The sequence below is a fragment of the Calypte anna genome, chromosome W, assembly GCF_003957555.1.
Source record: "Calypte anna isolate BGI_N300 chromosome W, bCalAnn1_v1.p, whole genome shotgun sequence".
NCBI classification, from domain to species: domain Eukaryota; kingdom Metazoa; phylum Chordata; class Aves; order Apodiformes; family Trochilidae; genus Calypte; species Calypte anna.
In genome coordinates this window covers 127,544-151,540 of record NC_044276.1, presented here as the reverse complement: position 1 = coordinate 151,540, position 23,997 = coordinate 127,544, and the positions used below count along the sequence as shown (strand labels likewise).

At 45.8% G+C, this 23,997-nt stretch overlaps 1 protein-coding gene and 2 long non-coding RNA genes across 3 annotated transcripts; 1 reads left to right on the top strand and 2 right to left on the bottom strand.

The window, feature by feature from the left end:
- The first annotated feature begins 856 nt into the window (after nucleotides 1-856).
- Nucleotides 857-3,196, top strand: LOC115600139. Its single transcript, XR_003988822.1, has 3 exons — nucleotides 857-946; nucleotides 1,329-1,621; nucleotides 3,041-3,196. It is a non-coding gene; the product is annotated as an uncharacterized LOC115600139 (long non-coding RNA).
- Nucleotides 3,197-10,929: 7,733 nt separating this feature from the next.
- On the bottom strand, nucleotides 10,930-11,434 carry LOC115600147. Its single transcript, XR_003988825.1, has 2 exons — nucleotides 11,395-11,434; nucleotides 10,930-11,128 (listed from the first exon to the last, which is right to left on the bottom strand). It is a non-coding gene; the product is annotated as an uncharacterized LOC115600147 (long non-coding RNA).
- Nucleotides 11,435-19,438: 8,004 nt separating this feature from the next.
- Nucleotides 19,439-20,341, bottom strand: LOC115600141 (olfactory receptor 14J1-like; the record flags this gene model as incomplete). Its single annotated transcript, XM_030468370.1, has 1 exon — nucleotides 19,439-20,341. A coding segment is annotated over exon 1 (891 nt), but the record flags the coding sequence as incomplete, so codon positions are not given.
- Nucleotides 20,342-23,997: the final 3,656 nt, after the last annotated feature.

Genomic DNA, 23,997 nt, shown 5'->3' with positions numbered 1-23,997 from the left:
GTGAGCCCCTCCTGGCTTGAGTTGGGATCACTCCTTTGCACTTACACTCCATGAGATATTTTACTTCTCCCCTATTCCTGTCAACAACCCTTGGGGTGATTTAGGGGACCTTTCGTGCCACCAGACATCTCTGGTATGATTTTGTGTTCCCCATTGTGGCACCAAATCCCCACTATGACCTGGGGGTTCCCCCATCACACCCACATCCAGGATCAGCTGTCATCCACTGGGATGAGTTGGGGTCTCCTGGGATGTTTTTGGGTCCCTGATTGTGGCTCCTGAGCCCTGAGGTTATTAAGCCCCCTGGAAGGGTTCTGGGGTTGCCATGGTTACCCCTGGCTCCAGGGTGATTTGAGGGTCCCCACTTGCAGCCCCCACACCCTGGGGATGACTTGGGGGTCCCTATCACAGCCCCCACCCCAGGATGAGTTGGAATTCCCTGGATGATGTGAGGGGAGACCCAACCACAGCTCCTCCACCCTCCCTATTGGGTGGTGGTCACCATTCCCCCCGCCCTCACCCCGGGGAGAAGTTTCAGGCTCAGTTTGTTTCTGGTCCTGGGACAGAATTCACTCTCAGATAATTGTTTTCTGTTCAGAGCACCTGGAGTTTTGGGAGGCTGCAGACTCCAACTCTGCGGGTGCACGGGAGGTCAGCAGTGTTGTGTTGGGTTCTCCCCAGCTCTGGAATCCTGTGGGATCCACAGGGACCATGGGCTCCAGGCCAGGGCAGCTGCTCCGACCTGGGCAAGCCCAGTGTTCCACACCAGGAGCACCAACACCCTCCCTGCAGAGCAGGAAGGTGGAGGAGATGATCTTTGAAGGTCCCTTCCAGCCCAAAGCAGTATGGATCAGAACTGGGATGTTACTGGTGTGTCACTGGTGGCCCCCCAAGGCCCAGTGCCCCAGGCTGGAGGCACGGAAGCGGTGTGACTGGAATGTTACTGGTCCGAACCTGCTTAATACCCTGGGAGGACATTGGGAGGGACTGGGAGGGAAATGGGGGAGACTGGGAGGCAGTGGGAGGGAACTGGGAGGAACTGGGAGGGGATCGGGGGGCACTGGAAGGGACTGGGAGGTTATATGGGGGGACTGGGAGAAGGTAGAGAGAACTGGGAGAGACTGAGGGGGTGCTGGGAGGGGACTGGGAGGAACTGGGATGAACTGGGAAGGGACTGGAAGGAACTGGGAGGGATTGGAAGGGTATTGAGAGGAGCTAAAAGGCAACGGGAGGGCACTGGGAGGGACTTGGGGGGGATTTGGGGTCCAGGGGGGTTCCGGGAGCGGCCGCTCTTTTACCTCTGTCCTCCCACGCCGCTTCCGGCGCAGCCGCGGTGACGTCATTGAAAGCGCGACGGCGCCGCAGAGGACGGGCGTTCGGAGAGGCGCAAAGCACGACGGGAGCTGAAGGCGAAGGGCGCGCAGTGAGCGGCGGCGCGCAAAGGCTGATGGGAAATTTAGTCCGGAACCGCCAAGGACTGACCCGACCCGAAACACCACAGAAACGACCCAAAATCCCCCCCAAATCGCCCTGAAATGCCCCAAACTGGAGCCCAGCCGGCACGGAACGGCCAAGAAGCACCAAATAGCCACCAAAGGAACACAGAAAAGGGGATTTGGGGGTAAAAATTCGAGGATTAGCGGTTCAAAAGTGGGCTTAGAGGTTGAGAAATGGGCATTTGGGGTAAAAAACGAAGGGATTTGGGGTGGAAAAGGGAGATTTGGGGTCTAAAAGGGGGTTTTTGGTAAAAACTCAACGATTTAGGGTGTAAAATCATAGAATCATAGAATTGGCTGGGTTGGAAGGGACCTCAGAGATCATCGAGTCCAACCCTTTTACCACCGTTGCGGTTGCTAGACTATGGCACTGAGTGCCACATCCAGTCTCTTTTTAAATATCTCCAGGGACGGAGAATCCACTACTTCCCTGGGCAGCCCATTCCAATGTCTGATCATCCTCTCGGTAAAGAAATTCTCTCTCATGTCCAACCTAAACCTCCCCTGGCACAACTTGAGACCGTGCCCTCTTGTCGTGCTGAGAGTTGCCTGGGAAAAGAGGCCAACCCCCCCCCTGGCTCCAACCTCCTTTCAGGTAGTTGTAGAGAGTGATGAGGTCTCCCCTGAGCCTTCTCCAGGCTGAACAGCCCCAGCTCCCTCAGCCTCTCCTCATAGGATCTGTGCTCGAGTCCCTTTACCAGCCTGGTTGCTTTCCTTTGGACCCGCTCCAGGACCTCGATATCCTTCCTGAGCTGAGGGGCCCAGAACTGGACACAGGACTCGAGGTGTGGCCTCACCAGAGCTGAGCACAGGGGCAGAATCACTTCCTTGGACCTGCTGGCCACGCTGTTCGTGATGCAGGCCAGGATGCCATTGGCCTTCTTGGCAACCTGGGCACACTGCTGGCTCATGTTCAGCTTCCTGTCAATTCAGAATTGACAGGAATGTAGGATTTGGGATAAAAAAATGGGCATTTTTACATAAAAACGAAGGGGGTTAGGGTCGAAAAGGTGTATTTGGAGATGAAAAGAGGGTTGGGCAGGCAGTCAGGTGTGGCTCAGGCATGTAATAAACTCATGAGTCGAACAAAGTTTTAAGATCAATATATATTTATTGAGGTGTATGAGTAAGGCAGCACGCTGGGCAACCGGGGAGTTACAGCTCCACCAAGGTTCCCCCCAAACTGCAGCAAAGCAGGGTTTTTATACACGTTCATTCAGTTCTGGTTCTTTCAACTTTGCTTAACCTACAAAATACAAAAGAGGCCCCTGGTTTCAACATCTATACCATACAGGGGTCTACTTGACCTTTTCCTATTATGTTACAGCTTGGTCTCAGAAAAATGGACAGAGCAAGACATTCCAGTCCTTATCGATTTCCCAGGATGTTGGTCCAGGATGTTGGTCCAGGATGTGGTGGTTACTGATAAATCTCTCCGATCAACAAAACAATAATGTTAAAGATGACAGTCTGTTTATCACAATTCCCCCCTTTTATTTTTTATTGTTTTGTTGATCAAACCTAATAACCAGTTCAGGTTCCAGTCCACGGGTCCGATCATCGGTGTCTTGAGAATTAAGTAATTTTCCAAGCACACAAGGACCCAATGTAAAAATCAACAGCAACATTATCAAAGGACCTCGTAAGGTGGACAATAACGTGGTTAACCAAGGAGATTGATTAAACCATGTTTCATACCAGGGTTGAGTGCTTGCTCGTTCACGTTTCCTTCTTTCCAGTCCCTCCCGTACTTTTGCCAGAGTCCTGTACCAGTTCATGTACAGCTTTTCCTTCATCATCTATTTCCAAGCAGCAATTAGTTAGATTGAATTTCCCACACACACACCCACCCTTCTTGTGCTAACAAATAATCTAAAGCTAAGCGATTCTGATATAAAAAGGTTCTCCTTTGTGTATTCTGTTTCTCAATTAGCTCTAAAGCATCTCCTGCTTTATTTACAACACTTTCTACCACAGCTTGTAACCTAATGATTCTATTGATCATATAACAATTAGTGACATTCAAAGATTTAGCAATGTTTTCAGCCAAAATTTACAAAAAGGTTTTTAGCGATTGTGGGAATTTCATATTTCACTCCAGCTTCCAATTCATGATAAAATGAGTTAAAAAGCAACCTGTGCTGTATGGATTCCCTAATTCGCTCGGTAAATGTTACCTGAATCACAGCTCCTGGATCATAACCAGACCCATATATTTTATCTCTAATTTCACCTCCAAATCTTTTCAGTGTTAAGGGTTTAGAATGGTTAGATTTAGAGGGTTACAAGCATGAGCAGTACAGTCTTTCTGCACTTCTTCTTTTTCAATTCTTTTATGGGTAGTGGCTACACATTGACTGCAGTTCTTGGCCAAGGTGGATGCTGGTATCCCCATCAAAATCAAAAAGGGTCTGGTAGGGATCATATTGCTCAGTGGTCACAGCCCAGAGGGGTTGCAACCCTCGGCAGACCTTCTTCAACTGCAGCTTCTATGTCCCATCCGGCCTCGCCCCTTTTCCTATGATGGGCCAAACTGAGGAACTTCAGTTAATTTAGTTTTCTCCTAACTCCACCTTATGGCATTTGTCATTTGTGTCTCCACTCCCTTTTTCCCTTCCCCTGTTCCTTTAGATTATTAGTTATTTACTTTTTAGTGAAATATTTATCTTCTTTTGGGGAGATATCCGGGGGTCGTCAGGGGGTCTTTGGATGAAGTAAGAGCTCTTCCTCAAGACTGAACTTTTTCCCTTTCTTGATTTTGCTGACTTCATTATATTGTTACAGGGCGATATCAGACCCTAGCCATAACTTTCCCCTTATCTGCTGGCTGTGACATCTTTATGTTCTCCTTTTGCAGATATTCACATTCTTTTGGTGCCTTGTTGGCCTTGGCAGTGCCTTGTTTTAAGAACAAGACTTACATTCCTAATTATCTTCGAGACAACAGTTAGTCTCGTTAGGGCCTTGTTTTGTTCACGCTGAAACAGTGGAAAATTCCACGGCTCAGCTGCTTTGTCCGGCCCCATATTCACTTCTTTCTCAGTTTAATTCTGAATTTCACTGGTCAGGAACACAAATTCATTAACATATATTACAACCATTTATTACAATCTCAACTGACCCCCGTGATTGGCCTTAATCCCCCTGTTAATAATGTGTTAATTACATGTTAATCACATGTAGATCCCATGTTAACCCTGTGTTGTTCCCATGTGCCCCTCTCCACCCCCCACACTAACGCTCGGGACCAAACCCCCCCCTTTAATTCCCCAATTAAATTGCTGCCCAATTAACGCTGATTCGCAACTCATTAATTATTCATTGGGGGGGGGGGGGGGGGGAAGGAGGGAGAGGGGTCAATTGGGGGATCTCGAAATGAGGAACCGGGCGGGGGGGGGAAATAATCAGAGAAATCAAATGGGGAAAATGGGGAATAAAGGGAAATTTGATTGAAATTAAATAAATTAATTAAATATGATCTTAAAATAAAACAACAAATAAATTAATACATTAAATAAATAAATAAATAAAATGACTAAAAAATAAAATAATAACAAATAATAAAATCAAGAATAAAAATACTAAAATAATATTAAATAATAAATAAAAAAAATAAATAAAAAATAATAATTTAAATAATAATGATAGTATTAAAATAATAAAACTAAATAAAAAATAAATAAATAATAATTAATTTTAAAAATAAATAAAACAAGAATGATGTAAATAATAATAATAAATATAAATAACTATAGGAACAAATAACAATTCAAATAACAATAAATATTAATATAGAATATTACATATAATATAGAATAACAAATATAACGAATAGATAAATTAGGTAATTAGAAATTAATAATAATAAATAAATCGTATATAATAATAAATACTAACGTATAATAAATATATAACAACTAAAATTAAATATTACAAAAAATAATAATACACAATAATAATATAATATAACATATATAGTGTTATATATAAATATATAAAATAAATAACAATATATAATGATAAGTAATAATAAGATAATAAAATATATAATAAATAATAGTATACAGTATATAATAAATAATGAATACATTAATATAATAATAAAAATAATACTATATAATAAATACAATAAATTAAATATCAATTAATAATAATACATAATAATGTATAATGGTAAATAATACCATATAGTAATAAGTAATATTAAAATACAGTAATAATTATTAATTTTTTATTCATATTGTCATTTGTTATTATTATATATAATGTATTATATATTATAATTTTGTTGTTATTATATGTCTTATATAAAACAATATAATATTATTCATATTATTCATATTATTAAATAATAAGTAATTAAAAATATATAATATTATAATATACGGTATATAATAATAAATATAACAAATACAGTATAGACCAGTATGGAATAGTATAGACCACTATAAACCAGTATAAACCAATACAAACCAGTATAGTCAAGTACAGACCTGTATAAATCAGTATAAAACATTAAAAACCAGTATAACCAGCATAGACCAGTGTAAACCAGTATATACCAGTATAATCAGTATAAACCAGTAGAGACCAGTAGAGACCAGTATAACCAGTATATCCAGGTCTAAACCAGTATAGACCTGTATAGACCAGTACAGACCAGTATAACCAGTATAGACCAGTATAGGCCAGTATGAACCAGTATAACCAGTATAAACTAATATAGACCTGTGTAGGCCAGTATAACCAGTATAAACCAGCATAGACCAGTATAGACCAGTACAGACCAGTACAGACCAGTGTAAACTTGTACAGACCAGTATTGACCAGTATAAACCAGTATAAGTACTGTACACCACTATAGGCCAGTTAAACCAGTACAGGTCAGTATACACCAGTAAAAACTAGTGCCTGCCAGTCCATCCCAGTTGCTCCCAGTTGACTCCCAATGCGGCCCAGTCCCTCCTAGTTGACACCAATCCCCTTCCAGTCCCTCCCCGTCCCTCCCAATACACCTCCCAGTTCCCTCGGAGTTCATCCCAGTTCCCTCCCAGTCCCCTCCCAGTCCCTCCCAGTCCCTTCCAGTCCCTCCCAGTTCCCTCCCAGTCCCCTCCCAATCCCCTCCCAGTTCCCTCCCAGTCCCTCCCAATCCCCTCCCAGTTCCCTCCCAGTTCCCTCCCAGTCCCCTCCCAGTCCCCTCCCAATCCCCTCCCATTTCCCCCCCATCCCCTCCCAATCCCTCTCAGTCCCTCCCAATCCCTCCCAATCCCCTCCCAGTTCCCTCCCAGTCCCTCCCAATCCCTCCCAGTTCCCCCCAATCCCCTCCCAATCCCTCCCAGTCCCTCCCAGTCCCTGGGAGGTTACAAGTTTTGTATCTTTGTTGTTTCTTTTTCTTTCTAACTGAGGACATTCTGTCCGTGCTGGGTGATGCCAAGAACGACCATTCCCTTTCTTAGGGGGAAATGCAAAGTGCAGCCTGCAGGGCGTTCTTGATGGCAGTGCAGAAAGCGCTGCATGGGGTTGTTGTGGCCAAAGTGCAGGACCCGGCACTTGGCCTTGTTGAACCTCATCCCATTGGAATCAGCCCAACTCTCCAGTCTGTCCAGGTCCCTCTGCAGAGCCCTCCTGCCTTCCAGCTGATCGACATTCCCCCCCAGCTTAGTGTCGTCTGCGAATTTGCTGATGATGGACTCAGTCCCCTCATCTAAATCATCAATGAAGATATTGAACAGAACTGGGCCCAACACTGATCCCTGGGGGACACCACTGATGACCGGCCGCCATTTTGATGCAGCCCCGTTCAGCACCACTCTCTGGGCCCGGCCCTCCAGCCAGTTCCTAACCCAGCACAAAGTGCCCCTGTCCAAGCTGCAGGCTAACAGCTTTTTCAGGAGGATGCTGTGGGAGATGGTGTCAAAGGCCTTGCTGAAGTCCAGGTAGACCACATCCACAGCCTTCCCCTCATTCACCAGGCGTGTCACTGGATCATAAAAGGAGATCAGGTTGGTCAGACAGGACCTGTCCTTCCTAACCCTGTGCTGGCTGGGTCTGATCCCTTGCCCATCCTGCAGGTGCTGTGTGATTACACTGAGGATGATCTGTTCCATGACCCTGCCAGGCACTGAGGTCAGGCTGACGGGCCTGGAGTTTCCCGGGTCCTCTTTCCGGCCCTTTTTGTGGATTGGCGTGACATTAGCCAACTTCCAATCATCTGGGATGTCCCCAGTGAGCCAGGACTGTTGGTAGATGATAGAGAGAGGCCTGGCGAGCTCTTCTGCCAGCTCTCTCATCACCCTTGGGTGGATCCCATCTGGTCCCATAGACTTGTGGGGATCCAAGCATCGCAGTAGGTCACTGACTGTGTCCTTCAGGATTACAGGGGGGGCTGTTCAGATTCTCGTCTCTTTCTACAAGCTCCAGAAGCCACCTGTCCTCAGGACAACCTGTCTTACTGTTGAAAACTGAGGCAAAGAAGGTGTTAATTTCCTCAGCCTTTTCTTTGTCTTTGATAACTATATTCCCACCCTTGTTCAATAAAGAATAAAGAGGTTTTCCCTGCCCCTCCTTTTGCTACTGATGTATCTGTAGAAGGACTTTTTGTTATCCTTCACAGAGGTGGCGAGATTCAGTTCAAGTTGTGCCTTTGTCTCTCTAATTTTCTTTCTACACCACCTAACTCTATTCCTAAATTCTTCCTGAGTAGTTACCCCTTTTTTCCATAATTGGTAGCCTCTCTTCTTTACCCTAATTTCTTTCAAAATCTCCCTGTTCAGCCCGACCAGTCTCTTCCCCACCGGCTCACCTTTTGGCACACCGGGACAGCTGCTCCTGTGCTTTCAGAACTTGCTTCTTGAAGTATGTCCATCCCTCCTAGACCCCTTTGTTTCCAAGGGCTGTTTCCCAGGGTACACTCTGAATCAGTCTTCTGAAAAGGCCAAAATCTGCCCTCCGGAAGTCCAATGTAGAGGTTTAATTGACGGCCCTCCTTGCATCCCTGAGTATTGAAAACTCGATTATTTCATGATGGCTGAGTCCCAGACGTCCACCGACCACCACATCTCCCACCAGCCCCTCTCTGTGAACAGGAGGTCTAGCGGGGCTCCATCCCTGGTGGGCTCATTTACCGGCTGGAGCAGGAAATTATCCTCTGTACACTCTAGGAATTTCCTAGACTGTTGACCCCTTGTCCATCCTGTGTCAACAAAACCCCATGATTGGCCTGAACCCCCCTGTTAATCATGTGTTAATTACATGTTAATCACATGTAGATCCCATGTTGACCCCATGTGTTGTTCCCATGTGCCCCTCTCTCCCCGGTTCCCCCCCAATGATGCTCGTGACCAAACCCCTCCCCCCTCTTTAAGTCCCCAATTAAAGCGCTGCCCAATTAACGCCGATTCGCGGCCCTCTACTGAGGGCTCCAAAGCTGGAAATGAGGGGCTGGGGGGAATTATCAGAGAAATCAAATGAGGAATAAAAGGGAAAATTGATTGAAATTAAATTAATTAATTATTAAAGAGAATTTTAAAATAAAAGAATAAATAAACACATAAAATAATTAAGTAAATAATAAATAATTAAAATAAAAAATAAAAATTCAAAAACAAAACAAAACAAAACAAATAAAATAACTAAAAATAAAGAATTAAGAAATAATAATAAATAAAAAATAATTTGTATAATCAACAATAGTATTTAAATAATAAAAATATAAAATAATCTAAAAATAAATAAATTATAATAATTAACTTAAAAACAGATAGTAAAACAAGAATGATGTAAATAATAATAATAAATATAAAAATTATAGGAATAAATGACTATAAGTAATTCGAATAGCAATAAATATTGATATAGAATAATACTTATAATATATAATAAATACAACGAATAGATAAACAAAGTAATAATAATATTTAAAAATATATCATAACAAATACTAACATTTAAATATATAATACATAGTACATATATAATGACTAAAAATTAAATAATAAAAATAAAAATAAGTAATATATAATAAATATATATACTATATTATATATAGTATATATACACTATATATACCATATATATAGTGCTACAATATATATAATAAATAACAATGTATAATAATAAGTAATAATAAGTTATTTAAAAATATATAATAAATAATGGTATACTGTATATAATAAATAGTGAATAAATTAATATAATATTAAATATTATAAAGCAAATATATCAAATAAAATAAGAATAATACATAATAATGTAGATTAAAAAATAATATTATATAAAAAGTAATATTTAAAATAAAGTAATAATTATAACTATATTATTATTTATTATATATTATATTGCTATATTTTATTTTATATTCTATATTATACATTATATAAGACATATATTGTATATTGTATATTATATAATATATTTTATACATTTATTATTATCTATCATGTATTTAATATTATAATATTATAAACATCATTAGTAGTAGTATTATTGTATGTTATATTAAAATATATAATATTATAATATACAGTATATAATAATAAATATAAAAAATACAGTATAGCCTATAAAAACCACTATAAACCAGTACAAACCAGTATACACCAGTACAGACCAGTATAAACCAGAATAAACCAGTATAAACCAGTACAAACCAGTATAGACCAGTACAGACCAGTACAAGCAGTATAGAGCAGTATAGACCAGTACAGACCAGTATAAACCAGTATAACCAGGATAGACCAGTATAAACAAGTACAGATTTGTATAACCAGTATACACCAGTATACACCAGTATAACCAGTAAAGACCAGTGCAACCACTATAACGAGTATAAACCAGTATAGACCTGTACAGACCAGTACAAGCAGTATAGAGCAGTATAGACCAGTACAAACCAGTATAGACCACTTTAAACCAGTAAAACCCAGTATAGACCAGTATAAACCAGAATAACCAGTATAAACCAGAATAACCAGTATAAACCATTATAACCAGTATAGACCAGTATAACCAGTAAAAACAAATATAAACAGTATAAAAAAAGTATAGACCAGTATAGACCAGTATAGACCAGTTTTACCAGTATAACCAGTATAAACCTATATAGACCTGTACAGAGCAGTATAAACCGATATAAAGCAGTATAACCTTTATAATGAGTATAAACCAGTATAGACCAGTATAACCAGTATAGAGCAGCATAGACCAGTACAACCCAGTATAGACCACTATAAAACAGTATAAACCAGTATAGACCAGTATAACCAGGATAAAAAAGTATAAACCAGTATACACCAGTTTAACCAGTATGACCAATATAGACCAGTACAGACCAGTACAGACCACTATAGCCAGTACAAACTAATATAAGCAGTATAAACCAGTATAGACCAGTATTAGCTAGTATAAACCAGTATAAACAAGTATAACCAGTATAACCACTATAAACCAGTATACACCTGTATCGACCAGTATAGATCAGTACAGACCAGTATGGACCAGTAAAGACCAGTATAAACAGTATAGACCAGTAAAAACCTGTATAAACCAGTATAATCCAGTATAGACCAGTATAACCAGTATAAACCAGTATAGACCAGCATAAATCAGTATTACCAGTATAAACCATTACAGACCTTTATAGACCAGTGTAAACCAGCTTATACCAGTATAAAGCAGTATAACCAGTATAGACTATTATAAACCTGTATAAACCAGTATAACCAGTATAGACCAGTATAGACCTGTAGAGACCAGTATAGACTAGTATAAACCAGTATAACCAGTATAGACCAGTACAGACCAGAACAAACCAGTGTAGACCATTACAGACCAGTATAAACCAGTATAACTAGTATAGAGCAGTATAGACTATTACAGACCATTACAGACCAGTATAAACCAGTATAAACCATTATAGACCAGTATAAACCTGTATAAACCAGTATAACCAGTATAGAGCAGTACAGACTAGTATAGACCAGTATAAACCAGTATAGACCAGTTTAACCAGTATAAACCAGTATAAACAGTAGAAATGTATATAAGCAGTACAAACCAGTATAGACTAGTATAGGCCAGTATAAACCAGTATAACCATTATTACCAGTATAAACCAGTATAGACTAGTATAGGCCAGTATAAACCAGTAAAACCATTATTACCAGTATAAACCAGTATAGACCTCTATCGACCAGTATAACCAGTATAGAGCAGTATAGACCAGTACAAACCAGTATAGACCACTATAAACCAGTAAACCAGTATAGACCAGTTTAACGAGTATAACCAGTGTAGAGCAGTACAGACTAGTATAGACCAGTATAAACCTTTATAGACCAGTATAACCAGTATATACCAGTATAACCAATACAACCAATATAGACCAGTACAGACCACTATAGAGCAGTATATCCAGTATAAACAAATATGAGTTACAAACCAGTATAGACCAGTATAGGCCAGTATAAACCAGTATAACCATTATTACCAGTATAAACCAGTATAGACCTCTATCGACCAGTATAACCAGAAGACAGCAGTATAGAGCAGTACAAACCAGTATAGACCACTGTTAACCAGTAAACCAGTACAGAGCAGTATAATCCAGTATAGACCAGTATAACCATATAAACCAGTATAGACCAGTATAGACCAGTACCAACCAATACAGACCACTATAGACCAGTATAGACCGGTACAGACCAGTGTAAACCGGTACAGACCTGTACAGACCAGTATAGACCAGTATAAACCGGTATAAGTACTATACAACACTATAGGCCAGTTAAACCAGTACAGGCCACTATACAGCAGTATAAACCAGTCCCTCCCAGTCCATCCCAGTTGACTTCCAATGGGTTGCAGTCCCTCCCAGTTGACTCCAATCGCCTCCCATTTGCCTCCCAGTCCCTCCCAGTTGACACCAAATCCCTCCCAGTTGCTCCCAGTTGGCTCCAAATCACTCCCATTTGCCTCCCAGTCCCTCCCAATCCCCTCCCAGTTTCCTCCCAGTTCCCTCCCAGGCTCTCCCTGTCCGTTCCAGTTCCCTCCAAGTCCCGTCCCAATCCCTCCAGGTTCCCTCCCAGTTCCGTCCCAATCTCTCCCAGTCCCTCCCATTTCCCCCAAGTTCCCTCCCATTTCCCTCCCAGTTCCCTCGCAGTCTCTCCCAGTCCCTCCCAGTTCCCACCAATCCCCTGCCCATCCCCTCCCAGTTCCCTCCACGTTCCCTCCCAATCCCCCCCAATCCCCTCCCAATCCCTCCCAGTCTCTCCCAGTCCCTCCCAGTCCCCCCCAATCCCCTCCCAATCCCTCCCAGTCCCTGGGAGGTTACAAGTTTTGTATCTTTGTTGTTTCTTTTTCTTTCTAACTGAGGACATTCTGTCCGTGCTGGGTGATGCCAAGAACGACCATTCCCTTTCTTAGGGGGAAATGCAAAGTGCAGCCTGCAGGGCATTCTTGATGGCAGTGCAGAAAGCAGCTGCTGTAGGAAAGAGAGGCTGCTGCGGGCTTTTGGAAAGGGACACTTGTCATGCATTGCTCCTCCTGCCCCTAAGGGAAGGTGTCCTGCAGGCAGGGCAGGAACGGGCTCGCTGCCGCTGCCCCCATCCCCTCATTGTGTGACAGGACAATCGCTGCCAGCGCTCGGGGCTCCCCGCAGAGACCCCAATGATGCTGGTGCCATGCGGGGTGGGTGGGTGGGGATGAAGTGGCAGCGTGGGGACAGGGGGAGCTGAACGAGCAGCAGCTGCTGGATGGAGGGTACAAGTGGGGGCACTGACAAGGTGGTGGTGACAAGGTGCTGGAGGCAAATTATCCCAGAGCCTTCCCCGGGAGCCAATGAGAGCAATGTTGTGTTTGGGGTGGTGAGGAGCAATCAATGTTCTTCATAAAGCATTGGATCTCAAAGGTTTTTCCTCACTGTCCAGGCCTCTTTCAGAGACACTCTGCACCAATACCAGTTGAATATAACTTTCTAAACTGAAAACCAGTAAAAAAGAACGTTTCAAAAACTTTTACTTGATGCTCTTTGTAATCTTCCTCCAAAATGGAACCTCTCCAATTAGCTGTGTGAGTCTTGAACACTAAAAAACACCACAGGGTGACTCATGGCTGCTCAGTACTGTAATGGGCCCCCTGGTGCCAGTGGCACTGAGTCCATGATCCTCAGGTACTGACAGGAGACTGAAAAAAAAACGTCTTTAGAAGTTAAAGCCAAAACAAAACTCCAAATTATTGTGAAGTATTGGTTGGCTCCATTGGGTCCCATTACTTAGAAAGCCTCCCGAAAGTCTTTTTAGAGAAGGTCACTGGAGGCCATGATTGCAGGGAGGCAAAGATTCTGTAAAGGTGGCTCTGAAGAAACAGATATTTATTTGTTTGTTTGCTTGTTTATTTATTTATTTAATTCATCTGTCAGTCTGGACACACTGTGAATCTCAGGCAATGGGAAATCAGAGCCCATCCCTCACTTGTGGGTCAGGACATTTCCTGGGGGCAGTGGGGCATGACGATGAGCAATAAAAACTGTAGGAAAAATGCACAACACCTCTCAGATTGCCCAAGGAAGGGGCAAGGAGCAAATCAAGTGCAGAGCCTCAACAGAAACTTCTGCCTGGTGGTGGTGATACAGTGACCATTTCTAAAGTCACCTTTCCAGACACAGACTGTCCAGACAAAGGCCATTCCCATTCCTCTCCAATTGTCCCCCTCTCCTACTCTTTGTTCATTCAGTTGCCTCTCCCCTGGGTGCTGCTTTGTGCAGCAGGTTGTTCAAAGCTCGCCTGTCTTTCAGCAGTCTGATTGTCTCTTTAGCCACCTCTGTCATGATGATCACATCTCTCTTTTCCCATCTGTCTCTCTAAACCATTTCTCATCAGATTCTTCTTCACTTTCTCTGTTTGACTTTTCTTGGCGGGCACAAAGGAAAACTGCTGTGCCCGTGTGCAGTCAGTTCTCTAAGGAGAGCAGGTGGGAGGTGGTGCAGTGGAGCTGTAACCTCCAGCTGCAGAGAGGAGAGGAGAAGTCTGATGCAAGGACCAGGGATAGGACATGAAAGGAATGCTGGAGCTGGGAGGATGAGAAGTAAAGTTGCCCACGCAGTGTCAGCCCTCAGGGAACTTCTATCAGAAGAAAACAGTCTTCATTAATCACAGTATGAAATGTTCCTCCTTAACTACAGTGTTTAAACCTCTCCAATTAGCTGTACAAGTCTGGAAGATGTGAAGAATATCCCATGGAGAGCCATGGCCCTTTAGTGCTCTCTGTATTTCAATGAGCCCCAGGGTGTGTTTGGTGCTGAGTCCATGATCCTCAGGTACTGAGCGATGAATGAACAAACTGCTCCGAATGGAACCTGAAAGCACCTTGAAGCATTGATTGGCCCCACTGAGGACCATTGCTGCCAGAGCCTCCTCATGGCCTTGTTAGAGCAGATCACTGGAGGCCATGATTGATGGGAGGCAAAGATTCTGTACAGGTGGCTCTGAAGCCAAACCATTTATTTATTTATTTATTAATGAAGCAGTGAGGCCAAACTCTGAACCCCAGGCAACGGGAATGCAGATCCCATCCCTCACTTGTGAGACAGTATTCTTCCTGAGGACAGTGAGGCAAAGAAAGTCCAGAGCTTCAAGACAAAACTACTGCTGGTAGACCGTGGTGGTGGAGGCAGCTGCCATGTCTGAGGTGACAAAGCCCTACAGGCTACCCTACACTGTCCATGCCTGCAGCTCCTTCTTTAAACTGCTTTAAAAAGGCTTTAAACTGAAGGACCTGCAGGGAGGGATCCAAAATAGCAATGATCACCCCACCATCACCACTACAACTGATCTGGGATTAAACCAGGCCTGCTGACCCCAGGAGCCCAGCCTGGACTTTCCCAGGGCTGTCCTGAAGCCTTGGTGGTGACATGACATTTTTTGGGGTAGGGGGAGGAACATGGTACCATTTTTCTGTATATTTGTATATATTTAGAAAATGTTCCTTTTTATCATTTCTGTGTCATTAAAGCTGTGTAGTTTAGTTTCCAACCCATAAGTCTCTCTCCCTTATTCTCTCTCCTCTCTTTTTCAGGGTGGAGAGGGACAATAATACAGAGCTTCTGTCATTTGGTTAATTGCCAGCCCAGCGTTAAACCCTGACAGATTTATTGGCACCCAACGTGGGGCTTAAGCTAATTAGCTGGATACCAGTTGAAATATAAGCTCATTTACATGAATAGTTTGTATTTTGACTTCAGTGGGAGGATACCCAGATGGCTCTGCTGAGAGGGAATCAAACTATTTTCTCTGGAAAATTCACAGGGTTGGAAATTAAACAAATCATGCTGTGCATTTGGTACTCAGGGTATGTGATCTGTGGCTTTTTTTCTGGGATTAGTGTTGCTGTGTGGTTCATTCTTGGTAAGAGATACTTACAAACAGTAGTTGTTATACGGTCTTCAACAGTGTGGTACATGGTACAGTGGTTTTTCATACATCTAGGAGATACACATAGGATACACATTTCATAAACACAGGAAATATCCCTATAAAATGGAAATAGTCTGCCCACAGGTCAAAGCACCCATACTTGGAAAAGTTCTCAGGTATCTGAAAGAATTGGCTGTACGAGATGTGATCTATACCAATGATGAGACTGTAGATGCTTATCACATGCCATGCCCTAAGCCTGTGAGGCAAAGGTTTGTGCATGCTGCACCATCTCCATTTAACCCTACACTCTCAGTAATGTTATGGGTTCCTGGAGAAATGGAACCAACTGTGGGTGATGGGATTGAAACAGCACGAGAATATGACGATGCTGTCATGGCTCCTCATCGGGCCTGGGTCTCAGCTGTAAAGGGAACAGCTGAGAAACTGCACCCAGCCCATCACAAAGTCCTGGTGGTGCTGTTGAGAGCCCAGGCCTGGAACTGTCTGGGACAATGTCACAGAATCATGGAATCATGGAATGGCTTGGGTTGGAAGGGTTCAGGATCATCTTGTTCCAACCCCCTGCATGCATGGGTAGGGACACCACCCACCCAACTGAAGCCAACCCTGCCCCTGTCCCCATGGAACTCACTTCTTACTCCCATCCACAGCATCAGCCTCAGCCAGCACTATTGTCTCTTGGAGCTGCTCGAGGATGAGCTTTCCGTGCTCCTCCTGCTGCATGATCCTACAGATCATTGCCATGACCCTCCAGATCATTCTGAATCACAGAATACCTCAGGCTGGAAGAGACCCCTGAGCATCTCCTTGTCTGAGTGCCCTGCTCAAGGCAGGATGAACCAGATTGAGGTTGCTCAAGGGCATCCCCAGCGTGGCTTCATCCACAAAGGGGGTGAAAGTGCCTTTTTTCCCACCCCACAGGGGGATTACAAAGACAGGGGAACGTGGTGGTACAAGTTCTGGACACTGAGGCATTGTTACTGCTTGCCAGGAGGACTTTGGATCCCTGATGGCACTGTGACCCTCATCATCTCGTGAACTTCCCACCCACCACATCACCCACCTCTTCAATCCAGACATCACCAGTCTGGCTACAACAGGACAATGGTAGAGCAGGGCAAAGGGCTTGCTAAAGGCCAGGTGCACCCCATGCCTTTCTGTCCCCTGCCCACTCTGCTTCAGCAATCCCCTCTTTCTCCTTCACCTGCCTGCAGCAGGCTGGACCCCATCACTGTCCCAGGGACTGAGGTCATAGAATCATAGAATCATAGAATCCTAGAATGTTAGTGGTTGGAAGGGACCTCAAGAGATCATCCAGTCCAACCCCTCTGCCAAAGCAGGATCACCTAGGGCAGGCCACACAGGAACACACCCAGGGATGTGTTGAAAGTCTCCAGAAAAGGAGACTCCACAGCCTCTCTGGGTAGCCTGTTCCAGTGCTCCCACAACCTCACAGTCAAGAAGTTTTTGGTCATGTGTAGGTAGAACTTCCTATGTTGTAGCTTAAACCCATTTTTCCACTGAAAAGAGATTGTCCCCTTCCTTTTGACACCCACCCCTCAGATACTTATAGACATTCATGAGATTCCCTCCTCAGCCTTCTTTTCACAAAGCTAAACAGCTCTCATTCTTCATATGAGAAATGTTCAGGTCCCTTAATAATCCGTCCTCTCCCCGGGGCTGTCTCCAGTACATCCCTGTCTCTCTTGAATAACTGGATCCAGTATTCCAGGTGTGGTCTCACTAGGTCAGAGCAGAGGGGTAGGAAAACCTCCCTAGATTTGCTGGACACATTTTTCCTTATCCACCTGACTCTGTTCATGGGCTGTGCTGGTCAAGCTGGGAGGTAGACCCAGCCGATGGTGCTCACTGCCACTGACCACCTCCCACACAAGCTCTTGGGTGCCCATGGAGAGTGCTCAGAGGGGCCCTGCCTGATTCCAGTGCCATGGACTGTCTTTATTGCACAACATTCACCAACCCTGAGGGCTCTGGACACCAAAGAAGTGACAAAGGAACCAGCCCTAAGTCCCCAACACCCCCCCTGGGACCATGATGGCATCACAGGGAGCCCACAGAGAAAGCAGCACAGCAACAATCTCTGCAGAGTCGTGTCGTGATCCGAGTTATTATTTTAATATTTTGATTATGAGGAAAATGCAGCCAGTACTCAGAGAAAACCATGGAAATTGCACACTAACGCGTTTTGAAACTTAAGCAAGTTACAAGGATTTATTTTAGGAAAGGGGAAACAAAATATCACTGTTAATAAAGGGTAAACATGATTTGTTACTTTGGAGAGAAGAGTTGTTAAGAAAAGTAAAGAAAACGAGGGAGCAATTAAGAGTTTATCACCGTCCCCGATCCTGGTCTCTGGCTGGAGTGGGGGGGTTGATGTTCTCCGCTTTTCCTTTCTTCCGCTGCTGTTGTCCCATAGCCGAAGTGTCGAGAGAGAAGGGGGGGGTAAAAAGACCCGCTGCTTCTCCGTTTTCTCTTGGAGTTTTATACAGTAGAAGGCGTTCTGTCTTTTCATAAATTACTGGCACACAGACTTTCTAAAGATAACACAGATTTTGCCATCCCAAGAACTTCTTTTTTATTTATTACTATTTTTCAGTCCTTGTTACCTTGCTAAATTTATTATCTTTGTCTGGGCCATGTACCAGGAGGCGACCTGATAAGCAGTCTTATCTTTAGGTGCCTGTCAAGCATGATATAAAACAGAAGCTAGTTAAGTTTGGGGAAGAAATCTGTTAATTGGGAATGTTTGGTATATTTTAAAAAGAGCAGAAAAAATACTGATTCGAGAGACATATTTTGTATTTTCAAAGTGTTTACATCAAGTCGACTCCTTGGCAGCTTCTTGAGAGCAAGTGTGGAAGAAGAGCTGAGCTGAGGAGATCCCCTGTGATGATGGAAGGGCTGTTCTGGAGGCCAGCTCTGTCCCAGCAGTGCCCGTGCCCTGTCCCTGCCTGCGGGCACAGGACTGTCACACCGCAGGGCTGTGACCAAGCAGCCAGAGCACTCAGGCCTTACCCAAGGGTGCAGAAGGGGACTGTGGAGCTGGAAAGTGGACAGCTTGGAAAAGATCAAGCGCTGGTGCTCCCGGGCATTGCCCTTGTGCCAGGACTCTTTCCCCTTCACCTCTACACACAGGCACGGCCCTGCAGCTCCCGAAAAGGGTATCAAAGGAAGGTCTTCAAGAAAACAAATCACTGGAAGGTTCTTTATTCTATTTAAATACAACGAAAAAACACCTCTCCTAATGAAAATCTCTGGGTCAAAGAATACATGGAAAAATACACAATAGGAAAGGGAACAAATAATGACTTAATGTATAGGCAAATAATGGAAAGAGAAATAACGAAAAAACACATATCTAAAACCAAACCAAATAAAAAATCCATGGAGACTGGATGGGTGTGTAATGAGTTACATTAGAAACGAAGAACTAAATTTTTAAGCCATTGAAAAATATCTAGTTCTCAGTTTTGAAAATGCCCCCTTGAGCTCCTGGTTCCTCATGCTGTAGATGAGGGGGTTCACTGCTGGAGGAACCACTGAGTACAGAAATGACACCACCAGGGCCAGGGATGGGGAGGAGATGGAGGGGGGCTTCAGGTAGGCAAAGATGCCAGTGCTGATGAACAGGGAGACCACGGCCAGGTGAGGGAGGCACGTGGAAAAGGCTTTGTGCCTTCCCTGCTCAGAGGGGATCCTCAGCACAGCCCTGAAGATCTCCACATAGGACACCACGATAAAAAGAACACAACCAAAAAGAATACAAACACTGACTATAAAAAGCCCAAGTTTCCTGAGGTGGGAGTGTGAGCAGGAGAGCTTGAGGATCTGGGGGACTTCACAGAAGAACTGGTCCAGGGCATTGCCCTGGCAGAGGGGCAGGGAAAATGTATTGGCTGTGTGCAGCAGAGCAGTGAGAAACCCAGTGGCCCAGGCAGCTGCTGCCATGTGGACACAAGCTCTGCTGCCCAGGAGGGTCCCGTAGTGCAGGGGTTTGCAGATGGTCACGTAGCAGTCGTAGGACATGATGGTCAGGAGAAAAAACTCTGCTGAAAGGAGGAAGTCAAAGAAGAGCGGTGCAGCACATCCGTTGTAGGAGATGTGACCACTTCCCCATTTGTTGTCCCAGAGGGTATTGGCCATGGCTTTGGGCAGAGAGGTGGAGATGGATCCCAGGTCGAGGAGGGAGAGGTTGAGGAGGAAGAAGTACATGGGGGTGTGGAGGTGGTGGTCACAGGCGATGGTGGTGATGAGGAGGCTGTTGCCCAGGAGGGCAGCCAGGTAGATGCCCAGGAAGAGCCAGAAGTGCAAGAGCTGCATCTCCCGCCTGTCTGCAAATGCCAGGAGGAGGAACTGCCTGATGGAGCTGCTGTTGGACATCTGCTGCCTCTGGGAATGGTGCACTGTCAGAGAAAGAAAAGAGATAAGTAAGTCAGGTCAGATTTTTCTGAGCAAATTCTTTAGAAATTAACAGAAATCCCCAAACCACCTCACTCCTTACAGGAAGAATTTTTGCAGGTCCCATTCACGAGCTATAGTTGGTTCTGGCTGATGGTGTAACTCAGAGCAGGGTATGCACTCTGGGCTCAGTGGAAGTCAGTCCTGCCCTACAGGAATTAATTAAAAAGGAAATGTTGATCTGACATTGAATGCAATCTTAAAATCCGAGAGATTTTCAGCATTGTCAGCCCAATGCACCACCACCCTGCAGAGCAGAGCTAAATGGATTCAGCATGGTTTGGTCTGGTCCAGTTTCTCGAAAACACATAAGGAATATTATAATGCCAAAGCCCCTGGTATTTCTTTTCTGCAACTGAAACTGTCAGGGTGCTCAGAGGCAAAGGGACTGTCCCTTAGTGCAGAGTGAGGACAGCCGAGTCCATCAGTCCTGCTCTCAGCTGCACAAAGAGGCAAAGACCCTAAAGATGGGGTATCCTGATGGGAGGGTGGGCTGACCCCCAGCCCCACACCCTGCCGTCCCCACAGACCCAAATCTCAGATAATTTCGATGCTTTTCTACCATGGACACAGCAGCAGGACAGGACCTGCAGCATCAGTGTCTGAGCTGCACCCAAATCCTCACACCCCAGCCCAGAAAAAAGAAGGGGAAGAACAAGGGCAGCAGCAGCAGGGGCAAGAGGGGAACCTGCCAAAGTTCTGCTGCCAAGAGAGTCGGGACAGGGAGACACAGGCAGAGACTCCAGCATTTCTCCTCTCTGGTGGGGGGGCTGCTGGAAGGATGCTTAGAATTCAGTGCCCATGATCTGAAGGGCTGGGGGACTGTGCTGTGTGACAGAGAGCAGGGTTTAGCTCTAGGGAGGGCAGCAGCTCTGCAGGGGATGGCTGGGAGGTGCAGGAATCCCCCCTGCCATCCTCTTCCAGGCAGCAGCTCCCTCTCCATCCCTGCCCATCTCTGCTGCCTGCATCTCTTTCTCTGTCCCCATCTCTCCTCCCTGTCAGTGCTCAGAGGCCCCATCCCACCCCCTGAGTGCTCACCTCTGCCCTGCAGACCCCTCCTGGCAGCAGCAGGACCTTTCCAGGGGCATCTCTGGCTGCGCAGGGGCTCAGGAGCAGCTCAGACAAGGGCTGAGGAGAACTGGGGTCTGTGTGCCTTCTGCAGAGTGCAGAAGGAGCTTTCCATGTCCTGGAGAGACAAGTGGAAGCAGTGCCTGAGGAGAGCCCAGACTGGAGCAGGAAAGCCCTGCCCTGAAGGGACTCCTGAAAAGTCCCCTCAGAAATCTTCTGGACATCAGCTGGAGCTGTGAGCAGCCCTGAGCAATTCATCCCTCTCTCACGAGCACTGGGAGCCTGCCCTGTGCTCCCTGTCTCCTGCCAGCCACAGCTTCTGCCAGCACCAGGGACCTCCCCAGGCAGGCTGAGAGCTGCCCCTGGAAGGCAGGCAGGCAGGCAGCAGAGTCCCTGCCCCAGCACACAGCCCCTGGGCTGCAGGACCCTGCTCTGAAGGACAGCCCTGGGCACCCCTGCCTGCACACACCCCCTCACTCCTCTTCACAATTCCCCTTCCACCTCCAGCCCCTTCCCCCCTTACAGCTCCCAGCAGCTCTGGCTCTGCAGCTTTAGGAGATGCCTCCAGGAACTGCACCAGCTTCACTGCCCTGCACCAGACACTCACCATGTCAGAAGCTGGGAAGGTTCTCCTCCACTGAGCTGGGACTCATCCCCTCCATCTTCCCCCCCCTTGAAGCTCTCTCTGCCTTGCTCATCTCCCCCAGATACCCTGGCAGTGCCCTCAGCCCTGCTGCGCTCTGCAGAGGAGCTGCTCCTGCCCAGAGCTGTCTCTCTGCAGCACTGCCCACTTGCCAGCAGCTCCCTCCACCCCAGGAGCCCAGCTCCCAGCTGTCAGGAGCCCTCTGGGGGTTGATGCTGAGCCCATGACATTTGCTCAAGACGCAAGGAGAGGAAGCTGCAGAAGCTTCTTTCTCAACAAGAAAGTCCAAGGCAGAGTCCAAAGTTTCTTGGCGTGTGCCTGGGTCCCCCTGAGGGACAGCCCTGAGAAAGCGGTGTCCCCTGCAGGGTGTGGGGGGAGCAGGAAGCAGGAGGCAGTGATGGCAGGTGGGGAAAAGGAAGGTGCAGGTGGCTCTGGTGCTGAGGAAGCCTGGCTGTGTGTCAGGACTGCAAAGGGCCCAGCCCTGAGCCCATTCCCCAAAGGTGCCAGCCCTGATCCCCAGCCCCTGGCAAGGGAGGGAGATCCTGTCCCTCCCTCAGCCCTCAGGGCTCTCCTGGCAGCACTGGCATGTGGAGATGGGCAATGGCAAGGGCAGGACTATGGCACGGCACCTCCCAGCCTCCTGCACATGGACAAGGAGGCCCTGAGCCCCAGTGCTGCTGGAAGCTCCACTTGTCTCCCCATGGCCATCAGGGACAGAGACAAGAGCCATCAGCAAAGGCATGGAGAGCTTGGCTCTGCCAAGTGTGCCTCCAGCTTTTCCACAGCTTTTCCCTCTCATCTCCACCACAGTCTGTCCTGGGCTGTCCCATCCCCTGTGCCTCTTGCCCTGCAGGCTCTGCTCCTTCACCCGCCTGCCCCACCTTGCTGTCCCCTTCCTCTCCTGACATCTCTGTGTCCTCCCTGCCTCTGCCTTGGCACACAGAGCCTTGGCTGATCCCAGGCTCCTTCTGGGGGATGTTGGTGTTCCCCAGCATGGCCCTTGCAGTGACATTTCTTTCTTTTGCTCTCCACTCCAGGCATCCCCAGCTGCCCTTTGGGCCATTCTTTCTTGCCCAAGCTGTTTCCCACTGGGAAGAAAAGCCCCACCATGCCCAAACACACCCTTCAGGCACTCCCAGGATACTGCTCTACTGCTCACAGTCTCCACAGCACTGAGCCTTGGCCCATCATCAACTTCATCAGACTGGGCATGGGCTTGGGGCCTCCAAACCCCATCTTGGAATAAATCTGGGCACTCTCCATGGTAACTGAGGGGGTCAAAGTTCATATCGTCATAGAATCATAGAATCACAAACTTATTTGGGTTTCAAGGGACCTCTAAAGTCCTTCTAATCCAACCCCTCTGCAATTAGCAGGGCCAGTCACTATGAGATAAGGTTTTTCAGACCTCCTCAGGCCTCAACTTGAATATCTCCAGGGATGAGGCTACAACTATCTCCCTGGGCATCCTCTTCTCTTTTATCCACTGCCCTCTATGTAAAGAACTTTTTCCTAACATCCAATCCAAGTCTTGAACATCTCTCATATGAAGAATAACTGTGAGAGTTGGAGCTTCTTAGCTTTGAAAAATCAAGGCTGAGGAGGGGATGTTATGAATGTTTATCAATATCTGAGGGGTGGGTTTCAAAAGGAAGGGGCCAATCTCTTTTCAGTGGAACAGTGGGTTTGAGCTGCAACATAGGAAATTCCACCTCAACATGAGGCAAAACTTCTTGTCTGTGATGCTGTGGGAATACTCGAACAGGCTGCACAGAGAGGTTGTGGAGTCTCCTTTTCTAGAGATTTACAACACATTCCTGGGTGTGTTCCTGTGTGGCCTGCCCTGGGTGATCCTGCTTTGGCAGACGGTTGGACTGGA